At 47.7% G+C, this 18955-nt stretch overlaps 1 protein-coding gene, 1 long non-coding RNA gene and 1 other non-coding gene across 3 annotated transcripts; 1 reads left to right on the forward strand and 2 right to left on the reverse strand.

Annotated features, from left to right (window-relative positions):
* Positions 1-258: 258 nt before the first annotated feature.
* LOC135819040 (uncharacterized) lies at positions 259-1626 on the reverse strand. The gene is made up of 2 exons (XM_065332190.1): positions 1615-1626; positions 259-1338 (listed from the first exon to the last, which is right to left on the reverse strand). The coding sequence occupies exons 1-2, from the start codon at positions 1624-1626 to the stop codon at positions 388-390; spliced, it is 963 nt and encodes a 320-aa protein (XP_065188262.1). The 3' UTR covers positions 259-387.
* A 5-nt stretch (positions 1627-1631) lies between these two features.
* LOC135819111 (uncharacterized) lies at positions 1632-9307 on the forward strand. Its single transcript, XR_010553868.1, has 5 exons — positions 1632-1988; positions 3850-3877; positions 5064-5160; positions 5349-5440; positions 8222-9307. It is a non-coding gene; the product is annotated as an uncharacterized LOC135819111 (long non-coding RNA).
* On the reverse strand, positions 7544-7615 carry Trnam-cau (transfer RNA methionine (anticodon CAU)). Its single transcript has one exon. It is a non-coding gene; the product is annotated as a tRNA-Met (tRNA).
* Positions 9308-18955: the final 9648 nt, after the last annotated feature.

Below are 18955 nucleotides of genomic sequence, written 5' to 3' on the forward strand. Positions count from 1 at the left end.
TCAGGCGTGGGATGCTGCCATTTTGGTGTCAGTGGCAGTGAAATCGGCTGCTACTGTGGTGGTTGCTGTGGACAGACTTGCTGCTGTGGTGATTGGCTACGTGGTGGTGTGGTAGTGGTGTCCCGCACTGTTTCTATGGTGATAATGGGGCCTCGCACTGTTGCTATGGTGATATTGAAGGTGCTGGGTGCTGCTGTTCAGTGGCGGTGCCAGGGGCTGTTGGGCGCTTCAGTTGCCATGGTGGTGGCGTTCGCAGGTGCAGTGTCTCTGGTACTGTGGTGCAAGGACGGGGAACTGCTGATTCCGTAGTGGTGGTGGTGCTGGGCGATACTGCTGGGGTAGTGGCGGTGCTGGGCGATACTGCTGATGTGATGGCGATCCTGGGTTCTACTGGTGCTGCTGTGGTGGAGGTGCTGGGTGCCACTCCCGTAGTGGTGGTGCCGGTTCTGGCTGCTGCTGCTGGGGTAGTTGCGGTGCTGGCCGCTGCTGCCGGGGTAGTGGCGGTGCTGGGCGATACTGCTGATGTGATGGCGATCCTGGGTTCTGCTGGTGCTGCTGTGGTGGAGGTGCTGTGTGCCACTCCCGTAGTGGTGGCGGTGCTGGCCGCTGCTGCTGGGGTAGTGGCGGTGCTGGCCGCTGCTGCTGGGGTAGTGGCGGTGCTGGCCGCTGCTGCTGGCGTAGCGGCGGTGCTGGCCGCTGCTGCTGGGGTAGTGGTGGTGCTGGCCGCTGCTGCTGGGGTAGTGGCGGTGCTGGCCGCTGCTGCCGGGTAGTGGCGATCCTGGGTTCTGCTGGTGCTGCTGTGGTGAAGGTGCTGCGTGCCACTCCCGTAGTGGTGGCGGTGCTGGGCGCTGCTGCTGGGGTAGTGGCGATCCACGGTTCTGCTGGTGCTGCTGTGGTGAAGGTGCTGGGTGCCACTCCCGTAGTGGTGCCGGTTCTGGCCGCTGCTGCTGGGGTAGTGGCGGTGCTTGGCGATACTGCTGATGTGATGGCGATCCTGGGTTGTGCTGGTGCTGCTGTGGTGAAGGTGCTGTGTGCCACTCCCATGGTGGTGTAGGTGCTGGGTGCCACTCCTGTTGTGGTGAAGGTGCTGGGTGCCAACCCGGTGGTGGTGGAGGTGCTGGATGCCACTCCCGTGGTGGTGGCGGTGCTGGATGCCACTCCCGTGGTGGTGACGGTGCTGGGTGCCAACCCCGTGGTGGTGATAAAGATACTGGGTGCCTCTCCCGTGGTGGTGACGGTGCTGGGTGCCAACCCCGTGGTGGTGGAGATGCTGGGTGCCACTCCCGTGGTGGTGACGGTGCTAGGTCCTGCTTCTGTGATTGCGGTGCTGATTCTATACTGTTAGCAAAAGATGCAGCATCTGCTTCAAAAGCACCTCTCACGCCTGGTAATGGCTGTTCTATGTCTGATACACTTTCAGCATGCGATGAAGGAGAACAGCCAGGCTTTGGAGGCTTGAAATATTTGCCTCTTGGGTGACATCTCTTTGACTTATGGTCCCTCAAGTGTGAAGTTCGAGCGAAGGCCTGACCACAGCCTTGATGATCGCATATAAAGGGGAGTTCACCTGTGTGCTGGCGCAAGTGCATATTGAGGTTTTTGTTACACGTGTACGTCTTGCCACATCCCTCCCAAAGGCAACGGCATTTAGCGGGGTCTTGCTGCTTCCTTCTTTTGTATGATCTTCCTTTCAGATGTTGATCCCAAATGTGAAATCGAAGTTTTCGGCCAGTTGTGTAGAGCTGATCACAAACGCTACCTGCACCGTTGGGCACACGCCACTTGCACACCTGGATTGTTGAAGCTGGTTGGGGTACCAAGCGATCCCGATTTTGACTATCGTCGGCCTCTTCCGGCATCACAGCATCATCAGTAGCGTTCGTCGCCATTACTCCTGCTACGAAACGAACGGTAGTAGAACTCTCTCCAACCTTTGGCACACGAGGAAACGGTACCCTTGCAGGGCACAGGTCTTGGTCTGCTCACAAGTAAGTTATGGTCCAAAGCAATCTTCAAGTACTAACTGGTTGTGAATGGTTTACCAGATAGAGAGAATGGTCGTCTTGGTATTCTGGACAAAGTAGGAACTGTTAAACAGTGCAGGACGACTACAGTCAACCAGTGTTTTCTAAAGTCGAAAACGAACGTAGAAGTCAAGGGAACAGTACGACTAAAGCTCCTCTGTGAAATTGACAGCAATTGCACCTAGTGGTGAACTATGCTTTAGCTATGCTTTTGTATTTCAAAAAGTGTGAGTTGCCGGTAATGGTATGAATGTGGTGATGGATCTGCTAGTGAGTATAGTGGTCTACTAGGGCAGAGGTTAGGTGGTGAGAATAGATCGTGACCGTTTAAGTAGAGTTGTATGATTGTGTGAGAGATAGAGTTGCTACAGTGGAATCAACACACCCTTTTAAGAAAACTCTCCATTTTGCACGCACGTAGTACTGCGAAGTACAAAGGAAAATGGGAGGAAGCCATGATGCGAAAAAGCTTACAGGCGTTGTCACGGAACTTAAACATCTGATGGATCACGAAGTGTCAATGGCAACATAAAAGGTAGCAATGTAGGAATGGGAGGATAATAGCGCTTAGTCACTGGCGAGAAATAGATACGTGTACGAGCATGGAGTGTAATCTTCATAGCATCCCCTCTAATACAACGGTGGTATTAAAGCATAAGAAACTCAAACTCTCGGGTTTCGATGCAACACCACTCACACAGAAACAAACAAATTCCAAAACAAGAAGGTCACATGACCACACTGCTACATACACGCCATCTTGTGAACAAAGGTGCCAATTTATGCATGAATAAATTGTCACGCATAATTCCTCACCCTCGAACAAAAGCTCAAATATTATAAGTCGGCGAACCTTCTAGTTATACTCTACACCCATCTTTGTCACCACTGTGACGTCACTATACTTTGTGGCGTGTAGTCACTTTTATTTTAGTGCCGCTTATTCTGTGTACCTCTCTTTCTCCTTGTGATTGACTTAGCACCTGTGCTAGTTGTGTCGGTAGGGTTCACAACACCTCCGTTCTAAACTATTTCATTCGTGTTGATTTGTCACACATGAGTTCGTGAGAGCGGCCCCACACGTTCAAAGAAGATGTCCAAAAGTACCTCACGCACCAACACTGGCTGATGACTACCGACTTCTACGGGTGAACTCTTGACTGTGGCACGGGTCATGTTACTTGGTTCGGCTATGCTGCTCTCTGTCAACTGGGTATACAAGTATGGATACTGGATGGCGACTGAGACATGAATTATTGTCTCAATACCACCCCCCCCCCCCCCCCACCCACCCACGAGTTTGAAAGTGCTACATGAATACATGATCTGCGGTCAAGGCAGGACATCAGAGTCCCTTCCCCTCCCACCCACCCCTCTCGTCATCCTCCCTCTGCTTCTTGCCCTGATTATTGAGCCCATTGCCCAGTGCAAAGTCGGTTCAATGAAAATGGGTCGGGGGGGGGGGGGAGCTGTTGGCCTAACAAACACCTGTGGAAGAACAAACAATAGGGGGACAGAGGAAGTGTTTTTACTCAGAGTTTCACGCACTAAGCGATCATCAGAAAACAGTGGTAGAACTCAATTGCTTAGCTCGGTGCCTCATGATGGTACCACTTCTAATGTTTCTACTGAACTGCATATTCTGCTCATGTGTCTGTATCTGTGCAGTGTGATCGTCCGTGTGTGTATCTGACACTATCTGTGTGTGTGTGTATGTGTGTGTGTGTGTGTGTGTGTGTGTGTGCATGTGTGTATGAGTGCATGTGCATGTGTGTGTGTGTGTGCGGGGGTGCGTGCATGCGTGCTTGCGTGTGTGAATGTCCAGGGTATCCCATGGGTCTGCCCAGTAACAGGTAAGCCACAGTTAGCAGGTCATGACTAATCATGTTCTGCAAGGACCATACTCACTACTTAAGTAAACCTATTCAGCACACTACTGCATGCATGCATGCATGCAGTGAAGTAACACAACTGCCGTACTGGGATGGGGAGTCCACGGCTTTGCTTACCAGCATGCCGAATGATTAGGATAAGAGAATCATGGTTGCAATGATGAACTGGCTCAGCAATCCACTATGATTACTGTATACAGTTTCCTCTGAGACAAAAATGCGATAATACTCATACTACCCTACATCCCCTGTGTCTTGTCTTGTGTTTGTCTCCACATGTCTCTTTGTAGGGCTGTGTTCCCAATAAAATAAAATAAAAAAGGACACACTTCAGGCTCATTACAAACATCTTGAAAGTGTTTGTCTTCACAAGTATACTTTCAAGCCTTCTCGTCAGGTGAAATACGGGCAAGGGAAAAGGAACAGGAACAGTGGATTAAATACAGCAAGAAGGTGGTAAAACTTTCAAGATGTTTGTAATGAGCCTGAAGTGTGTCCTTTTTAGGATTACTGTATATAAAGTACAATTTTTCTTTTACGAAATCTTTCGTTAAATCCCTCCACCAGCAGCTTCGTTAGGTACTAAATTTCGGTTTTGGTCGAGGTATGTCACCCCGAGCGTTCAGAAAAAAACTTTAGTTTGGTACCGACATCAGTTATTTCGTGCCCCGTAACGAACGTAGCGAAAGTTAATTCCAAACGAAGTTTTTACTTATACAGTACCATGTTTAAAGCATCTTCTACCTGGTAGAAACTATGCATTGAGACCTATCATTGTGGTCATAGGGTTAGGTCATTGGGGGTTGGTTGCCAGGGAAACTGGTCTCGCCGCGTGTCTCCCACAAGGACATAGTCACACTCCTTCTCTATCCTCAGTTGTGTATTTGTTTGAGTTCTTTGCCGCAACAGTAGTACAATGCACAACTTCAAGGCGGCAGTCCTGTTTCATGATGATGTACATGGAGTTGATTGTCTCAGGCTCTGTGTTTGGCCCTTCGTCTTCCCCCAATGCAAGTGTCTTCCCCAATCCCGCCCGTCCTTCGGTGTTTTAGTCTTTAAAAAATAGTTTCCTTTGTGTTAAGCCTCGTCTTGTGAGTGGAACTGATGCTGGGAAATGGTTTCCACTGTGTTCTCCTTTTCCTGATAGGTTGGATCCAGTTTGGACAAACGTGCATCGGTGAGGCTGAACCTGGGTCAATCTTCACCTATGAAGCTGGTCGTTCAAAATGTGCAGAGATCGCTAAGTGAGTGCTTTGTTTATGCCTGGTATGGCTAGGGGCTTAAAATGACAAGACCGGCATACTTTCCTGCTCCCTCTTTCTCCCTGTATTTCTCCCAGTCTCTCTGACATACACACACACACACACTATTTCCCTCACACTCTGTGTTTGCACCTCTCTCCCACCCTTGCTCCTCCATTCCTTACCTGCAGTGCACCTGGAGCCAAGCCCCTCGTGATCACTTCAGGATGGTTGGCACTGATGGCCTTCACGCTTGCTGTCCGGGAGGAGTCGATATGGACAAGTAACAACAGTGCATGCAACATAGACTATACTACCACTTCATTTAATGACCCCCTCCACCCCCCCCCCCCCCCCCCGCCCCCCCTCCGTGAATGGCACCATGTTTGCTATACCCTGATATGAAACCTTCCACACAGTGAACTTTCAAATTTAAATCCGCCAATTCCTCTACTCTTACATACCAGTGATGCCATGGGAGAGGGGCGGGGGGGGGGGAGTTGTACCCAATCTTAAACAGGAATTGTACCCCATCTTACAGGTGGTGTACCCCATGTTACATAGGGGACATGCCCCATCTCACAGGTAACGGGTTTATCAATGCATGCCAAGTTGAAACTGGCTTTAACACTAGACGCAGAGGGCTCCACTTTCGAAATGAACTGTAACTCGGATATAGAACGAGCCTGAAAAGCCAAGAATGGAAAATCTTTTGCGCCACCAGAGTTTAGAGAATGTGTATCATGTCGTATTTGGTGTTCAAAAAACATGTGAGCAGAGTGGCGCAGCGGAAGCGTGCTGGGCCCATAACCCAGAGGTCGATGGATCGAAACCATCCTCTGCTACTTTTTTCTTCTTTTTTTCTGGTCTCGTGGCATTTACATTTTCCCAAGACCCAAAGTATGAAGGTGCACAGAAGCAAAGCATCGCTCTGTGTGTGACTGACAATTTTTACAACTCACTGTACACCTCTGCAGGTATCACTAGAAAACGGTAAAAGCTGGGTCCAAACTCCAAACCACACGGTGCATATACATTAGGAAGTGGGACAGCGGAAAATTCTGTTCAAACGACAAAAGAAAAAAGTACACGGCCAGCCAATCATTCGCTAGCTATTTCACAAACCATGCGTGCGGTACACGTTTTGTGGCAACGAAAAAACTTTTGCTTCCCCCCCCCCCCCCCCCCTCACATCCATACACATCTAGGTGTTTGCAGGTCTTGGACTGTGCAGCACCCGGCGTGGCATTCACTCGCTTGGTTGGATTTCATTGAGCAGCGTGACTGTAAAGCTGTATAGCTAGATACTATGCTCTTCACACACGCAGCTGTGCACTGTCCCATGCAAACGTGGAACTGAGCTCAGCTCTCGCTGCGTTAGAAACACAAGGTTGGAATAGTATACAGTACTTCAAAGGACAACAACCACAACAACCACAACATCCCCTGTCTCTCTGGTCACATTGACCAAAATCTGTTGTTACGTTTAACATACAGTGTAGCAGATAGTGTGTAATGGGTTATTCACACGACAGGCAAATCCACGTGCACTGGAAAGTTGCTATGGCATTTTACCTGTTGGACGAGAAAAGTGGCTGAAAGTGGCTGAAAAGTGCACGACGCGATAATCGTGGCGTCCATGAATGCATTTACACCAAAAAGCGCGAAACAAGACTTGATTTTTTACGCGGCTCTTTAGAGCATGATAATTATTGTATGCGTGTTTTGAAAATTTGAAAAACCCATGGCTACTGGTCGTTGAATCATTCAAAAATGCAAACGTGGCTGTGTGAATCCACACAGCCACTTTTCTCGTATTTCACTCCCTGTAAAACGTGCAAGTGCCCGTCGTGTAAATATCCCATTACTCACCACTGGTCGCACTCATCAAGCAGAACTGGCCTGCATGGGAGAAGTCATGACTGTGAACAATCCCGGATGACAATCTGACAGTGCATCACCATACCGGAGTGGATGAAATCAATGACATCATCACCAGCGATTGCTGCTGCACTTGTGGCCTGAACAGATAAAGTGAGGAATAAAACAAATTTCCCTGGAGATACGAAAGATATCAATGCAGCAAATTTACCGTATTTTCCGGAGTAGATGCCGTACTTGAATATAAGCTGCACACCCCTCCCCCCCCCCATTTATTTCCACAAAGTACAGACATCTTTCCTATTTATCACCATTAATTCGATCATCTGACATTCTGAGTATAAGCCGCTCCGGTGAATTTTGAGTACTCAAAGCGTGGCGTATATTCCGGGAAATAGGGTAGTGATTTGCACACTCAGCATAAACACCATCATTAAAATCCACATTATGGTCATATATGCTCCTTGAATGTTCTTGACAGAAGAAAAAAAGATTTTAAAAAAAGTAGCAGAGGATGGTTTCGATCCATCGACCTCTGGGTTATGGGCCCAGCACGCTTCCGCTGCGCCACTCTGCTTCTTATGTGTACTAGTAGTCTGAACGAACATGTTCTATGAACTTGGCATTAGCAACTTGTGCAACTTCCAAATTTTTATCCTCGTGATGGCAGCCCATGACCAATAACGACTAGGGGTTTCACATCTTTGCCATATGCCTCGATTTGTGTAGAAACTAGAAAGTGATCATGGAATGTGAGCTGCTACAGCCTGTGACATTAACATGGCCGGCATGATGTGATTCGAAAGCACTCTACTAACTAGAAAATTGGTTGTGAGCAACACTGGCTCACACTCAAATCACTGCTTTTCACCAGAATAATATTTTATTTCTACTAACTAGTATACGAAATACTGTAGGTGGATCAACACCATGCTAGCTCTCAATTGCCAGAGAGGCGTTTCTATTCAGACCTGCAAACCTATTATTGCGAATGAATTCTAAAGAAGACATAGTCCTCGTTGTGCACGCAAACAGGTAACGGAGACTCCCTTGAATCAGGCTAAGACCTGTGGAGAATCTACACTGAATAAAATATAAAATACAAACTCAGTCCAAGGCCTTGATTCAAACCGCCATGTCTTCTCTCCACCATATAATATCATATGCGTCCTCATTGCTGCAGGTTTGCAAACTGGTGAAGATGGACTGCTCAAGGGTGCCGGCGGGCAGTCCGTGAATGCGCTGACGAACTCCGCACTCTACAAAAATAACAACCTCTCTGGCGCAGGCTGTGATTACATCTCTGAGTTCACAGGTCCAACACTGCATCCCGTTGTCAGGAGAGGTTCCTGTGACACCAAGCGACCCGCCTTGTGCATCGTACAACCCTAAATGATCCAGTAACATGACTGGCGGTAGGAGGTTTTGATTGGTCTGGGCCTATCCTCGCCTTTCATACAGTTTGTGTATGATATGGAGGGTAGTCACATGACTTTCATACAGTGTGTGTATGATATGGAGGGTATACACATGACCTCCTCAGCAGTAATCACATGTTGGAAGGCAAAACGTTGGTCTGGTCATGGCCTGACCAAGCGGATCGGTTCCACTGAGCCTGCATAACAGCTACCTGTCCCAAAGTTGAATAATCTCTAAAGATATGATGACTGTACGAATGATGCATGCATGGACATGCTGATTGGCCGTTGCCCGGACAATGATCTTGTGACATGCATGACGTCTCTTTGTCTGCTACTCGACTGTGCTGTATATGTACATAACACGTTACGTGTAGCTTGGGGGCCTTTGAAATGGTTCCTGTCTCAGCGCCCTTGGCTCTATGTACAATGTACCCGCTGCCATCAGGCCCGTTTGAGTAATAATTATAACAATGGTGTGTGAACAAAATCGGCAAATGTATCTTGTTCCCAGGCAAACGGTGAACCAGTTGGCCTACTCTCTGCATTGCGCTTACTAAATTTACTACAGAATATCCATCCCTGCCTGTATTTATACCCAACATGCTCATACACATACACATACACGTACATGCATTCATGGATAGTTTCCCCAGCATGCAGGGGATTCCCCAGCATGCAGGGGATGCAGTAATGCACCATGGCTACTCACTAGTTAGTGCCTCTGTCTACTCTGTATGAGATTACGCTGCTAGACCACTGTGTATTACAATATCTTCCAGCTTGCATTTGTTACAAAGTAATTCTTTGTCAACATCTTTCATTTTCTTTTCAAGTCATTTGATGTCGAATACAGAGGACTGCCTTGGCTAAGAGAGTCAGCAAGCTCGTGAGTCCGAGCCGTGCTCATCTTGTACATACGAAGGTGTGTGTGGAGGGGGGAGGGGGGGGGGGGAGAGGGGAAAAGGGAGCAGAGAGGCACAGGGGGGGGGGGGGGACTGGTTTGAGCATCAACCAACCACTGACATAATTATCATCCTGCTCAATGAAATCCAGTCGCGTCACTCAAGTACTGGTATGTGCCTGGCGTTGCACAGCCATAGACCTGCGGACACAGGGCTGCAAAATGGTGCAAGGTACAAACTTGAGTGACACGACTGGATTTCATTGAGGAGCACGGTACATTCCCTGTGCTAACTGCTAACCAATAATATCACTCTTCTTCTATCTCACTAGGCACAAGCATGATCGCATAGCCTTGCGTATGATGACATCACACCCAGTGAACTCACGCTGCTGTGAAATTACTGAATGAAGGTGTGTACGTACCGCACGCGTACTAGTACTCAAGGCTGCAAGGCCAGCACCCTAGGGCCCCTACTAGCCCTAGACGTGCGACCGGATTTCCATGTCCAGGGCAGTACTTGTACAGAGAAGGGGGCTCCAGACGGCAGCTACCTCTTCCCAGCCCCTAGTAGTATTAGAAATACTACTGTACTAGCACCAACAGCTGCCTCAGAAACCGCCAAAGGCACAACCAACAGTATTCCGTGGTAATGGGTTCTATCGCTAGCACCCTTTTCAAGCGCATGCATGCAGAAATTCTCACCTGCCCTCCGGCACTTGCGATCCCAGCGCCCGTCTTGTTCGTTTGTCACGCGGCGACTTTTCTGACTCTGAAGCGCGACATTCTTCACGGTGCTCCTGTGTGTTGGACGTTCACACCTGCACTACCTGGCCTGTCGCTATTGCCTCGAACCGACACTACGCTAGTCTGCAGGCGCAACCTACTCCAGCGCACACTGAGCGAGCCAGGCTTGTTGTGTCCACGCACAAAACTGTTGAACACTGTCATGCAGATCTGCAAGCTTTCCGCTCGCTACATGTACTCAAAGCACACACTGCTCCAGCACCAGCCTTCGACCGGTAAAGTACACCAAACCGTGGGAACCGTCGGGTGGATTTTCTGCATGGCTGAAGCTAGCTCTCATTCAGCTTGACTCTGACTCTCCCGTGACTGTGTGACTCAGCTCCTGATATTCCTCTAGCTTGGTAGAATGAACACCCTAAGTGTAAACGTTGGACGGAGAATGACTTATCGGCACGGCTCGGCTCGCTCAATCCACAACTCGCCTGTCCGAACACGAAGACGGTGTCGACAACTAGGCAGTTCTGAGCTCCATCCCTACCCAGGCTATTAGTCCAAGAATGGTAAGGTTGTATTTCAAGTGTTTCACACGCGGCTTTTAGAGCTACTCCTAGGCCCTAGGGCCTCGACCACCGAATCCACGTTTTATCGTTGACTTTCTTCTTCGAAAACTTTGTCATTAAATGTTAGAAAACATATTTTTGTAGAACGGTTCAATGGTTCATAGGTCAAGCAGCGTGAGTGACCTTTACCTATGCAGAGTGCAGTCGGGACGATGGACGATACTCTACCAGCGACCAGAAAGTCGTGCAACAATGGTAGGGGGGGGGGGGGGGTGTTGGCGTTCATGACTCCCTGGTCTGGTTATTATTATTACCGGTATTATTAAACTCAATCTCGTAGCATGTCCACGCATTGCCAATGTGGGGAGCAACCCCAGAGATGAGGTCGATAACCAGCCATGGTAAAGAGTACAAAAGAAAACAAGAGGTTCGAACCAAAGCCAAAGGCAGTGAACAGCATCTCACCCTGGGTCGCCCAGACCCAACGCAGCGTTATCTTACATGCATGACCGGTTAAAGGGCGCTCACCAGTGCATCTCGTCATCTATCCTCATGGCCGTGTTCCGTGGGGTTTGGTTTCTTTGGCCATAGCTATGATTGCTGATCACATGTGCCCTCGTTACTCGTATGTAGATGTACCGGTATCTTGTCCGAGCCTTGACGTTACGCCGCCTCGGTCTACCGGGCACCCTGTGTGTGCGTTTTGGAGGAAATATTACTACTCTTTTGCCCTTTTGTGTGTACAGAGGGACAGTTCATGCCCATTTTCTGGCCCTTCCCAATAGAAACGTATACGATTCTGAATTGCGGACTTTCCTAAGTTGCGGGCAGTAGGCTCCGGTGGATTATGCTCGCGAAATCATGGAATTATGCTTTCATGGATTCTCACATTATGCTCACAAAATCCTCGTATTATTCTTTGGCACGTGGGGATACATATTCACTTTGTTGTACTTATGGAGCCTCAAAGTTCGGAAAATTGTGCCTTTTCGTACTTGCAAGTGGCCACAAGTACAACAAAATGTGACACGAGTATATCCATACCAAGGTGTTCATGCATACTAGAGGTCAACATGGAAAAGAAGAAACATTATGTCTTCTATTCATTAGTTGACTTCTTTTGTGAAAAAATTCTTTCATTGCCAAATAATTATTAGTTTGAGTTACCTTTGAAAATTATCATGTTCAACTGTCTTCATAATCGCCATACTCGTCCAACCAATGCCACCCTCACCCTGCGATTAATCGGCTCATCTCTCCCGTAGCTCCACCTCTTCTTCCATCATGACCAAACATCAACTATACCTCATTTTTTTATTAGAGCAATATCCATAGCCTGCACAGTCATGGCTGCTAAAATTCAGAGGTCATGCCTTCGTAACATGCATAACGCACATGTCCATGTACGCGGAGTTTTGCGGACTACCCGTCACTATCTCGTCCGCCCCAGCATACCTGATAACGGCTGATTCACTCACATCTTCTGCTGCATGTACTGTCCCATTCAATGATTGTGAGAAGGAACTTTGAAGAAGACGAGTTCGAGCATACAATAATGTATTGCCATGCGTTCTACCCTGCTTTCCATTGAAAACACTATCTGCATGACCCCCGAACCCTTTACCATGCAGACTACCAGCACTGATCAGGTGCATTGTACACAATTGTGTAGCCTACGTACTAGAACTGTGGTACAATCATGCAGTTATGCTCCTACTTCCGAAAGGATGCCAAATTACGCTCCAAATTTTCAACCACCAAATTATGCCAATAATTATGCTGGCATAATCCGCCGGTGCCTAGCGGGCAGTACCCGGTCGCGGACCGCCCGGAAAAGAGCGCGTTCAGACTACCGCTAAAAAGAGCCGGAATGGGAAAGTTTTCAAGGTGATTTGATCACGTGACGGTACTGGCACTTTGCCAGAGTGAAATGTTTTACTGCTGCGGCGGAAACAGCATTCTGGCAGTAAATAAAGGTGCTCTGGCTGGGAGCCGTGGTGGAAATCCCTTCTCAGTGCCGCGGTGAGAGCTGCGCAAGTAACATTAGCTTATCGGTTGTGCGAATGTCCTTCACGGTTTATTGCCATTCCCAGTTTGACGGGGTTCTCGGTAGTCTAATAGAGATATGGATGCGCGGTTCAACTGCCTAACTTTTTCATGCTGATTTTCCTGACGCTATTCTCCACCCAGATCAACTGACTCTTCCCATAGGAAAGTGCAGTATCTGACAAGTAGGCCCATCAACGCGGAGTCATGTCTCGAGATGGTGTGAACGTTTCAGTACTACATGTATGTGGCCATTAGTCCCGGTTGGAGAGATAACTCTGTACTGGAAGAGATACATGTATGTCACTAGCTCTTAGCGGATGACCCTGGCATAATTTCTGGCATAATCTTCGGATTTTGTCTAAAAATTATGCCCTGGCATAAAAGGACTTCTGAGACCAGACGGTCGGCATAACCTTACGATGCTGGCTGAGGACTAATGCTCCAGGCAGATTTAGGCACGTTACAGGAAATAATCTGTTGAATGTTACCCATTATAAGCCGTGCTGTCATGGTGCCAGAGTTGCTGTTACGTTGAAAAGTGCAACAAGAGTGCAAGGGTGCAGTATAGTACCATCATTGGCATAATTCCAGTATAATGTAGCATAATCAATGGCATAATTTGGGCATAGTGGAAAGCATAATTCAGCAATTTCTCCAGCACTAGGACGGTTTGTACTGAGACCGAGTTCACCATACTCCTTTTTTAGTACTTACTAGTTGTACCGGTACATGCAAGTGTATCACTTTCAATCCTTTCAAAACCCTCCGTACCTCGGTATCGGAGCCGTGCCAGACCTTTCCCTCATTGCATGGGTGAAATGAGTCGAGTCTACTACTACTTGCAAGAGTGCATAAACAAAACAAAAAAAAGTTTATGGACTCTTGGTGATAGCTGTGCGTTTAGGATGCTGTGTGTATGTGTGAAGCAGAGTGGCGCAGCGGAAGCGTGCTGGGCCCATAACCCAGAGGTCGATGGATCGAAACCATCCTCTGCTACTTTTTTTCTTTTTTTTCATTTCTTCCTTCTCGACATTTTGGCTATTGAAGATGGATTTTTTTAATATTGACACAGCCCTACTGGAAAACAGGTGGAGAACAAAAAGAAACGAGGAAAAGGACAAAACATAGGGGATCTAGGGACGGCGTGCTGATGTGCTGGGAGCAACTCAACCGACCAGAGGTCTTGGCGTCAGCGTTGCAACTAAGCATCGAAAAATGGGTGTGTGTGTGGGGGGGGGGGGGGGGCGGGTTGCACAAGAACAACTGCAAAACAAACAGAAGCTAGAGAATTCCACAAAAATAATAACTTGGTGCGAAATAATGAAAAAATAATAATGACGCTCAAAAGCGCTAAATACGAAATTAAGAAAAGGAAAATCATAAACCACATTTTTTAACATCAATTTACTGATTATGCACATTGCTTGAAAGCAAATCACAACAATGATTAAGAGTTCAGCTGTCTTTTAGCCAATAGCGCTAAAGCTGCACCAAATAATAGTTTAAATTATAACTAAACCGGATGGACAAATATGGTGGTAAAGACACACCTGGCAATATGGCGGTAAACACACGCCTGCCCACACACGCTCTCTAGGCTGCAAAGTTCTGGCACAGAGCTCTCCTTCTCACCACCACCACCATCAGTTCGCGCCTCGCGCCTGGTCGATGCATGGCTGGCGGTATCCGCCATAGCAGGCTGGTACATCGAGTAGCGCATGGCACATAGATGATGACACAGCAACGACATAGCTCGATTGCGACGAACGTTTCGTCGCCAGCCATGCATCGACCAGGCGCCAGGCGCGAACTGATGGTGGTGGTGGTGAGAAGGAGAGCTCTGTGCCAGAACTTTGCAGCCTAGAGAGCGTGTGTGGGCAGGCGTGTGTTTACCGCCATATTGCCAGGTGTGTCTTTACCACCATATTTATCAACCATAAGTACAGCTGCAGTGTCTTCAACTTCATTCTCCCGAGTCAAACCGGGTGGACAACCAAGAAATCATAACAAACGGAAACAAACTACTAATAAAAGGTAAAGGAAGCCCAATATCATCAGCATAGCCGAACCAAGGAACATGACCCGTGCCACAGTCAAGAGTTCATCCGTAGAAGTCGGTAGCCATCAGCCAGTGTTGGTGCGTGAGGTACTTATGGACATATTCTTTGAACGTGTGGAGCCGCTTCAAGCTGAGTGGAGCCCTTACAATTTTGCTTGGCAAGCTGTTCAATACTGAGATGACAGAAAACGGATTGATGAGCTTTACTTGATCCACACACACACACACACACACACACACACACACACACACACACACACACACACACACACACACACACACACACACACACACACACACACACACACACACACACACACACACAACACACACACACACACACCCACACAAACAGTACAGACTCAAGGCTCACCACGACCGTACAAAGCGTCATTGACGGACATTTGGATTTGACCAATCAGCGTGTTCAGAAAGTGTGTCTTTGGAGGGTTACCGTCTCGTACTTTTCGATTTGGCCTTCGTTTGGCTGAGATCGGATGGTGAAATCACTCAAACTCGAAGACGTGCGAACATGTGAATGAAGAGAAAGTTGGAAATCGGGGACGGTAACCGATAGAGAATTCCAAGGCCTTGAAAATGAGCTATCGACGGTGAGAATCGGCGGAGTAGAGCCGCGGTTCTACTCTTCTTTTTTTTTAAGACATCAAGGTCGGGCGTGCGTTCCCGCGCGCACCAACAAAACCTGGCAGCCGTCAGCATATCTGCAAGGGCAACAAGAAAGGATGGAGGAGACAGCAAGCGTTCCAAGTGAAGAGTTTGCCTTCGTGTTGACACAAGCGGCAGCAGCGCTAAGCAAAGACTCAGCCTCAGGCCAGTCAGGGATCTTACCAGTCACCTGCCATCATGGTCATGAGTAAGGGATTCATTTGCGGCCAGGAAACTCCCCACTGAATTCGCAATTAAGGTGAACAGGCATAGTGGTGACCCGCGGATGCGAAGGCTAGTTTGTGTGTTTCTGAACATTCAAGCGATGCCGACGCGGACCCCGCGAATATTATTATTATTTTAAACTCCCCGTTCACGCTGCGAGGGCAAACAGAAAAGAGTGTGCCGAGTCGCGATCAGGAAACGCTGAGTTCAACTGACAACATCGGTTAGCAAGGCGCGGAAAATTCTTGTAGATGCCAGGACTCCAGTTCACCAGTACCTCACGGACATATCTTGGTCGACACCCGCCAGCGGAGATTCGCTTCGGCACTGGCCCTCCGGTGCACAGACTAGACCAATAATAATAATAATATTATAATGAAACAGGTCGCGTAATGAAGAAGCATAACGATAGATGTGCAAAGTCATGATGCCTGGTCCGCTTCTGTCCTGGGTTCACTACCCCGTGCGGACTAGACCAGGGAGTCGTAAAATACCGGTATATTACTACAAGACTGTATATCGCTGTACATCGATCAGCATGAACTCGGGTGCGTAGCCGCTATGACTGCACAAACTCTGGTCTCTGCAGCCGTCGCCATTTCTCAAAAATGGTGGTCGACGCTTTTTGAATTTCAGGGCTCACCACGACCATACATTACAACATAATAACAAGATCTCTCTGGTGGTGGTGCACTAGCACTGGTACATGGTGGTGAACACTCAGCAGGAAATCACTACACAATGGCTTGAGAGCGAAGGAAAGACTTCTTGAAGCAAAACAAATTTTGAACACGCGATCTTGCACGAGCGCGCCCCACGCAAAGTGATGCCCTGGGAAACACGACAAGCGGGCAGGTGACGCGACTTTTGTTTGTATCCTTGTTACTTGTATTAATTGTAACTAAGTGTAACTATGACTATGAGCAAGAGTACATACACGTTTATGGACTCTTGCTATGAGTTTTCAGGCAACGTGACGTCGGCACTTCGACAGCTACATGTATATTGTGCGTTTAGGATGCTGCTTTTACGTGTGAAGCAGAGTGGCGCAGCGGAAGCGTGCTGGGCCCATAACCCAGAGGTCGATGGATCGAAACCATCCTCTGCTACCTCTTTTCTTTTTTTCTTTTTTTCTTCTCCACGTTTTGACCAGTGAATGTGGGTTGATGAGCTTGATCGTACGGAACCATACCATGCATGAAAGCAGAAGTACATGTGCCTGGGTCAGGTCCTGCCGAGGTCAAGTCCTGCCTAGGCAACGACTGCTAGATATTTGGAGCGATTATGCTGGTTACAATGCTAGCAGTCCTTTTTTTTTTTTTTTTTTTTTTTTTTGCTGATAGACTTAGTGCTACAGAATGGAAATCCTTGCAGTGGGAAATAATCACTCTTTGCCAGTGCATGGAAGCGAACAAGTATCTGCTGAATCTTGAAATCCGCATCGATATACTGCAGAACCACTGCACGTGACTCTCCCAGGGGGGGGGGGGGGGGCGGGGGAGTTTCATCAAAGATGACAGCAGCATACGTTGCCCCCAATATCTGGTTCTTTAGTTCATCTACATGTACCTCCTTGCCGAGCGGGAATGGAATCAGCTGAGCCATGTGAGTGCTATAATTATATTAGACGTCCGTAACCACTCTCCAGGAGAGGGCGCAGATAATTCACCTTACTGAGCCACATTCCAGCCTTTAGGAAAGTCGCAACAACGTTGGTTCGCCGAACAACAACATCTTCCGACACAGGTTGTGACTAACCGCTTCCCGCCAGGTCGGACGTGCTTTCACTTGCAAACTTGTTCCATGGAGCAGTTATTGCCTGTTGGTGAAGTTTCGCTTTTTCGTTCTCGCCTTTCCTTGCACATGTCGCTGGTCATTTGCATGCGCTTTCACATTGGCATGCGCTTTCACATTCGCATGCGCTTTAACAGCTAATGGTGAAATATGATCTTATAATCACAGTACTGCAACAAAGGTAAATGACCGGTATTGGTATGATAATGGAGACTGATTTAGTATAGTGAGTACAGTACTCAAATAGTGGAAAGTTTGGTGGTGAGAAACGTAGTGGAAAGTTAGGTGGTGAGAAACGTAGTGGAAAGTTAGGTGGTGAGAAACGTAGTGGAAAGTTAGGTGGTGAGAAATGTAGTGGAAGGTTAGGTGATGAGAAATGAAGTGGAAAGTTAGGTGACGCGAAATGTAGTGGAAAGTTAGGTGACGAGAAATGTAGTGGAAAGTTAGGTGGTGAGAAATGTAGGGGAAAGCTAGGTGGTGAGAACTGTAGTGAAACGTTAGGCGATGAGAAATGTAGTGGACCGTTATGTGGTGAGAAATGTAGTGGAAAGTTCGGTGGTGAGAAATGTAGTGGAAAGTTAGGTGGTGAGAAATGTAGTGGAAAGTTAGGTGGTGAGAAATGTAGTGGAAAGTTAGGTGGTGAGAAATGAAGTGGAAAGTTAGATGGTGAGAAATGTAGTGGACAGTTACGTGGTGAGAAATGTAGTGGAAAGTTAGGTGGTGAGACCTGTAGTGAAAAGTTAGGTGGTGAGAAATTTAGTGGAACGTTAGGTGGTGAGAAATGTGGTGGAAAGTATGGTGGTGAGAAATGTAGTGAAACGTTAGGTGGTGAGAAATGGAGTGGAAAGTTAGGTGGTGAAAAATGTAGTGGAAAATTAGGTGGTGAGAAATGTAGTAGAAAGTTAGGTGGTGTGAAATGTAGTGGACAGTTAGATGGTGAGAAATGTAGTGGAAGGTTAGGTGGTGAGAAATGTAGTGGAATGTTAGGTGGTGAGAAATGTAGTGGAAAGTTAGATGGCGAGAAACGGAGTGTAAAGTTAGGTGGTGAGAACTGTAGTGAAATGTTAGGTGGTGAGAAATGTACTTGTAGTGGAAAGTTGGGTGGTGAGAAATGTAGTGGAAAGTTAGGTGGTGAGAAATGTAGTGGAATGTTAGGTGGTGAGAAAAGTAGTGGAAAGTTCGGTGGTGAGAAATGTAGGGGAAAGTTTGGTGGTGAGAAATGTCCACCATGACCAAAGGTTCCCAAACGTTGAGGGTAGTGGTGTAGGATTTGTTGGAGATGAAGCGGCTAAAGTATTCCACACACCAGGAAGAAAATTCTATAATATTCCCACAAGTTTACAAGAGATAGGACGAGGAAGATGAAATGCGAGTCAGCTTTTCTACTGTAACCACGGCCATAAAATAACGTGTGGATCCAAAAGTTGCACTTTGCTGGCAACGTACGAAGGGAGAGACAATAGCACAACCTTAGACACAGGCGAGTAGAAGATGG

The sequence above is a fragment of the Sycon ciliatum genome, chromosome 6 (assembly GCF_964019385.1).
Source record: "Sycon ciliatum chromosome 6, ocSycCili1.1, whole genome shotgun sequence".
NCBI classification, from domain to species: Eukaryota; Metazoa; Porifera; class Calcarea; order Leucosolenida; family Sycettidae; genus Sycon; species Sycon ciliatum.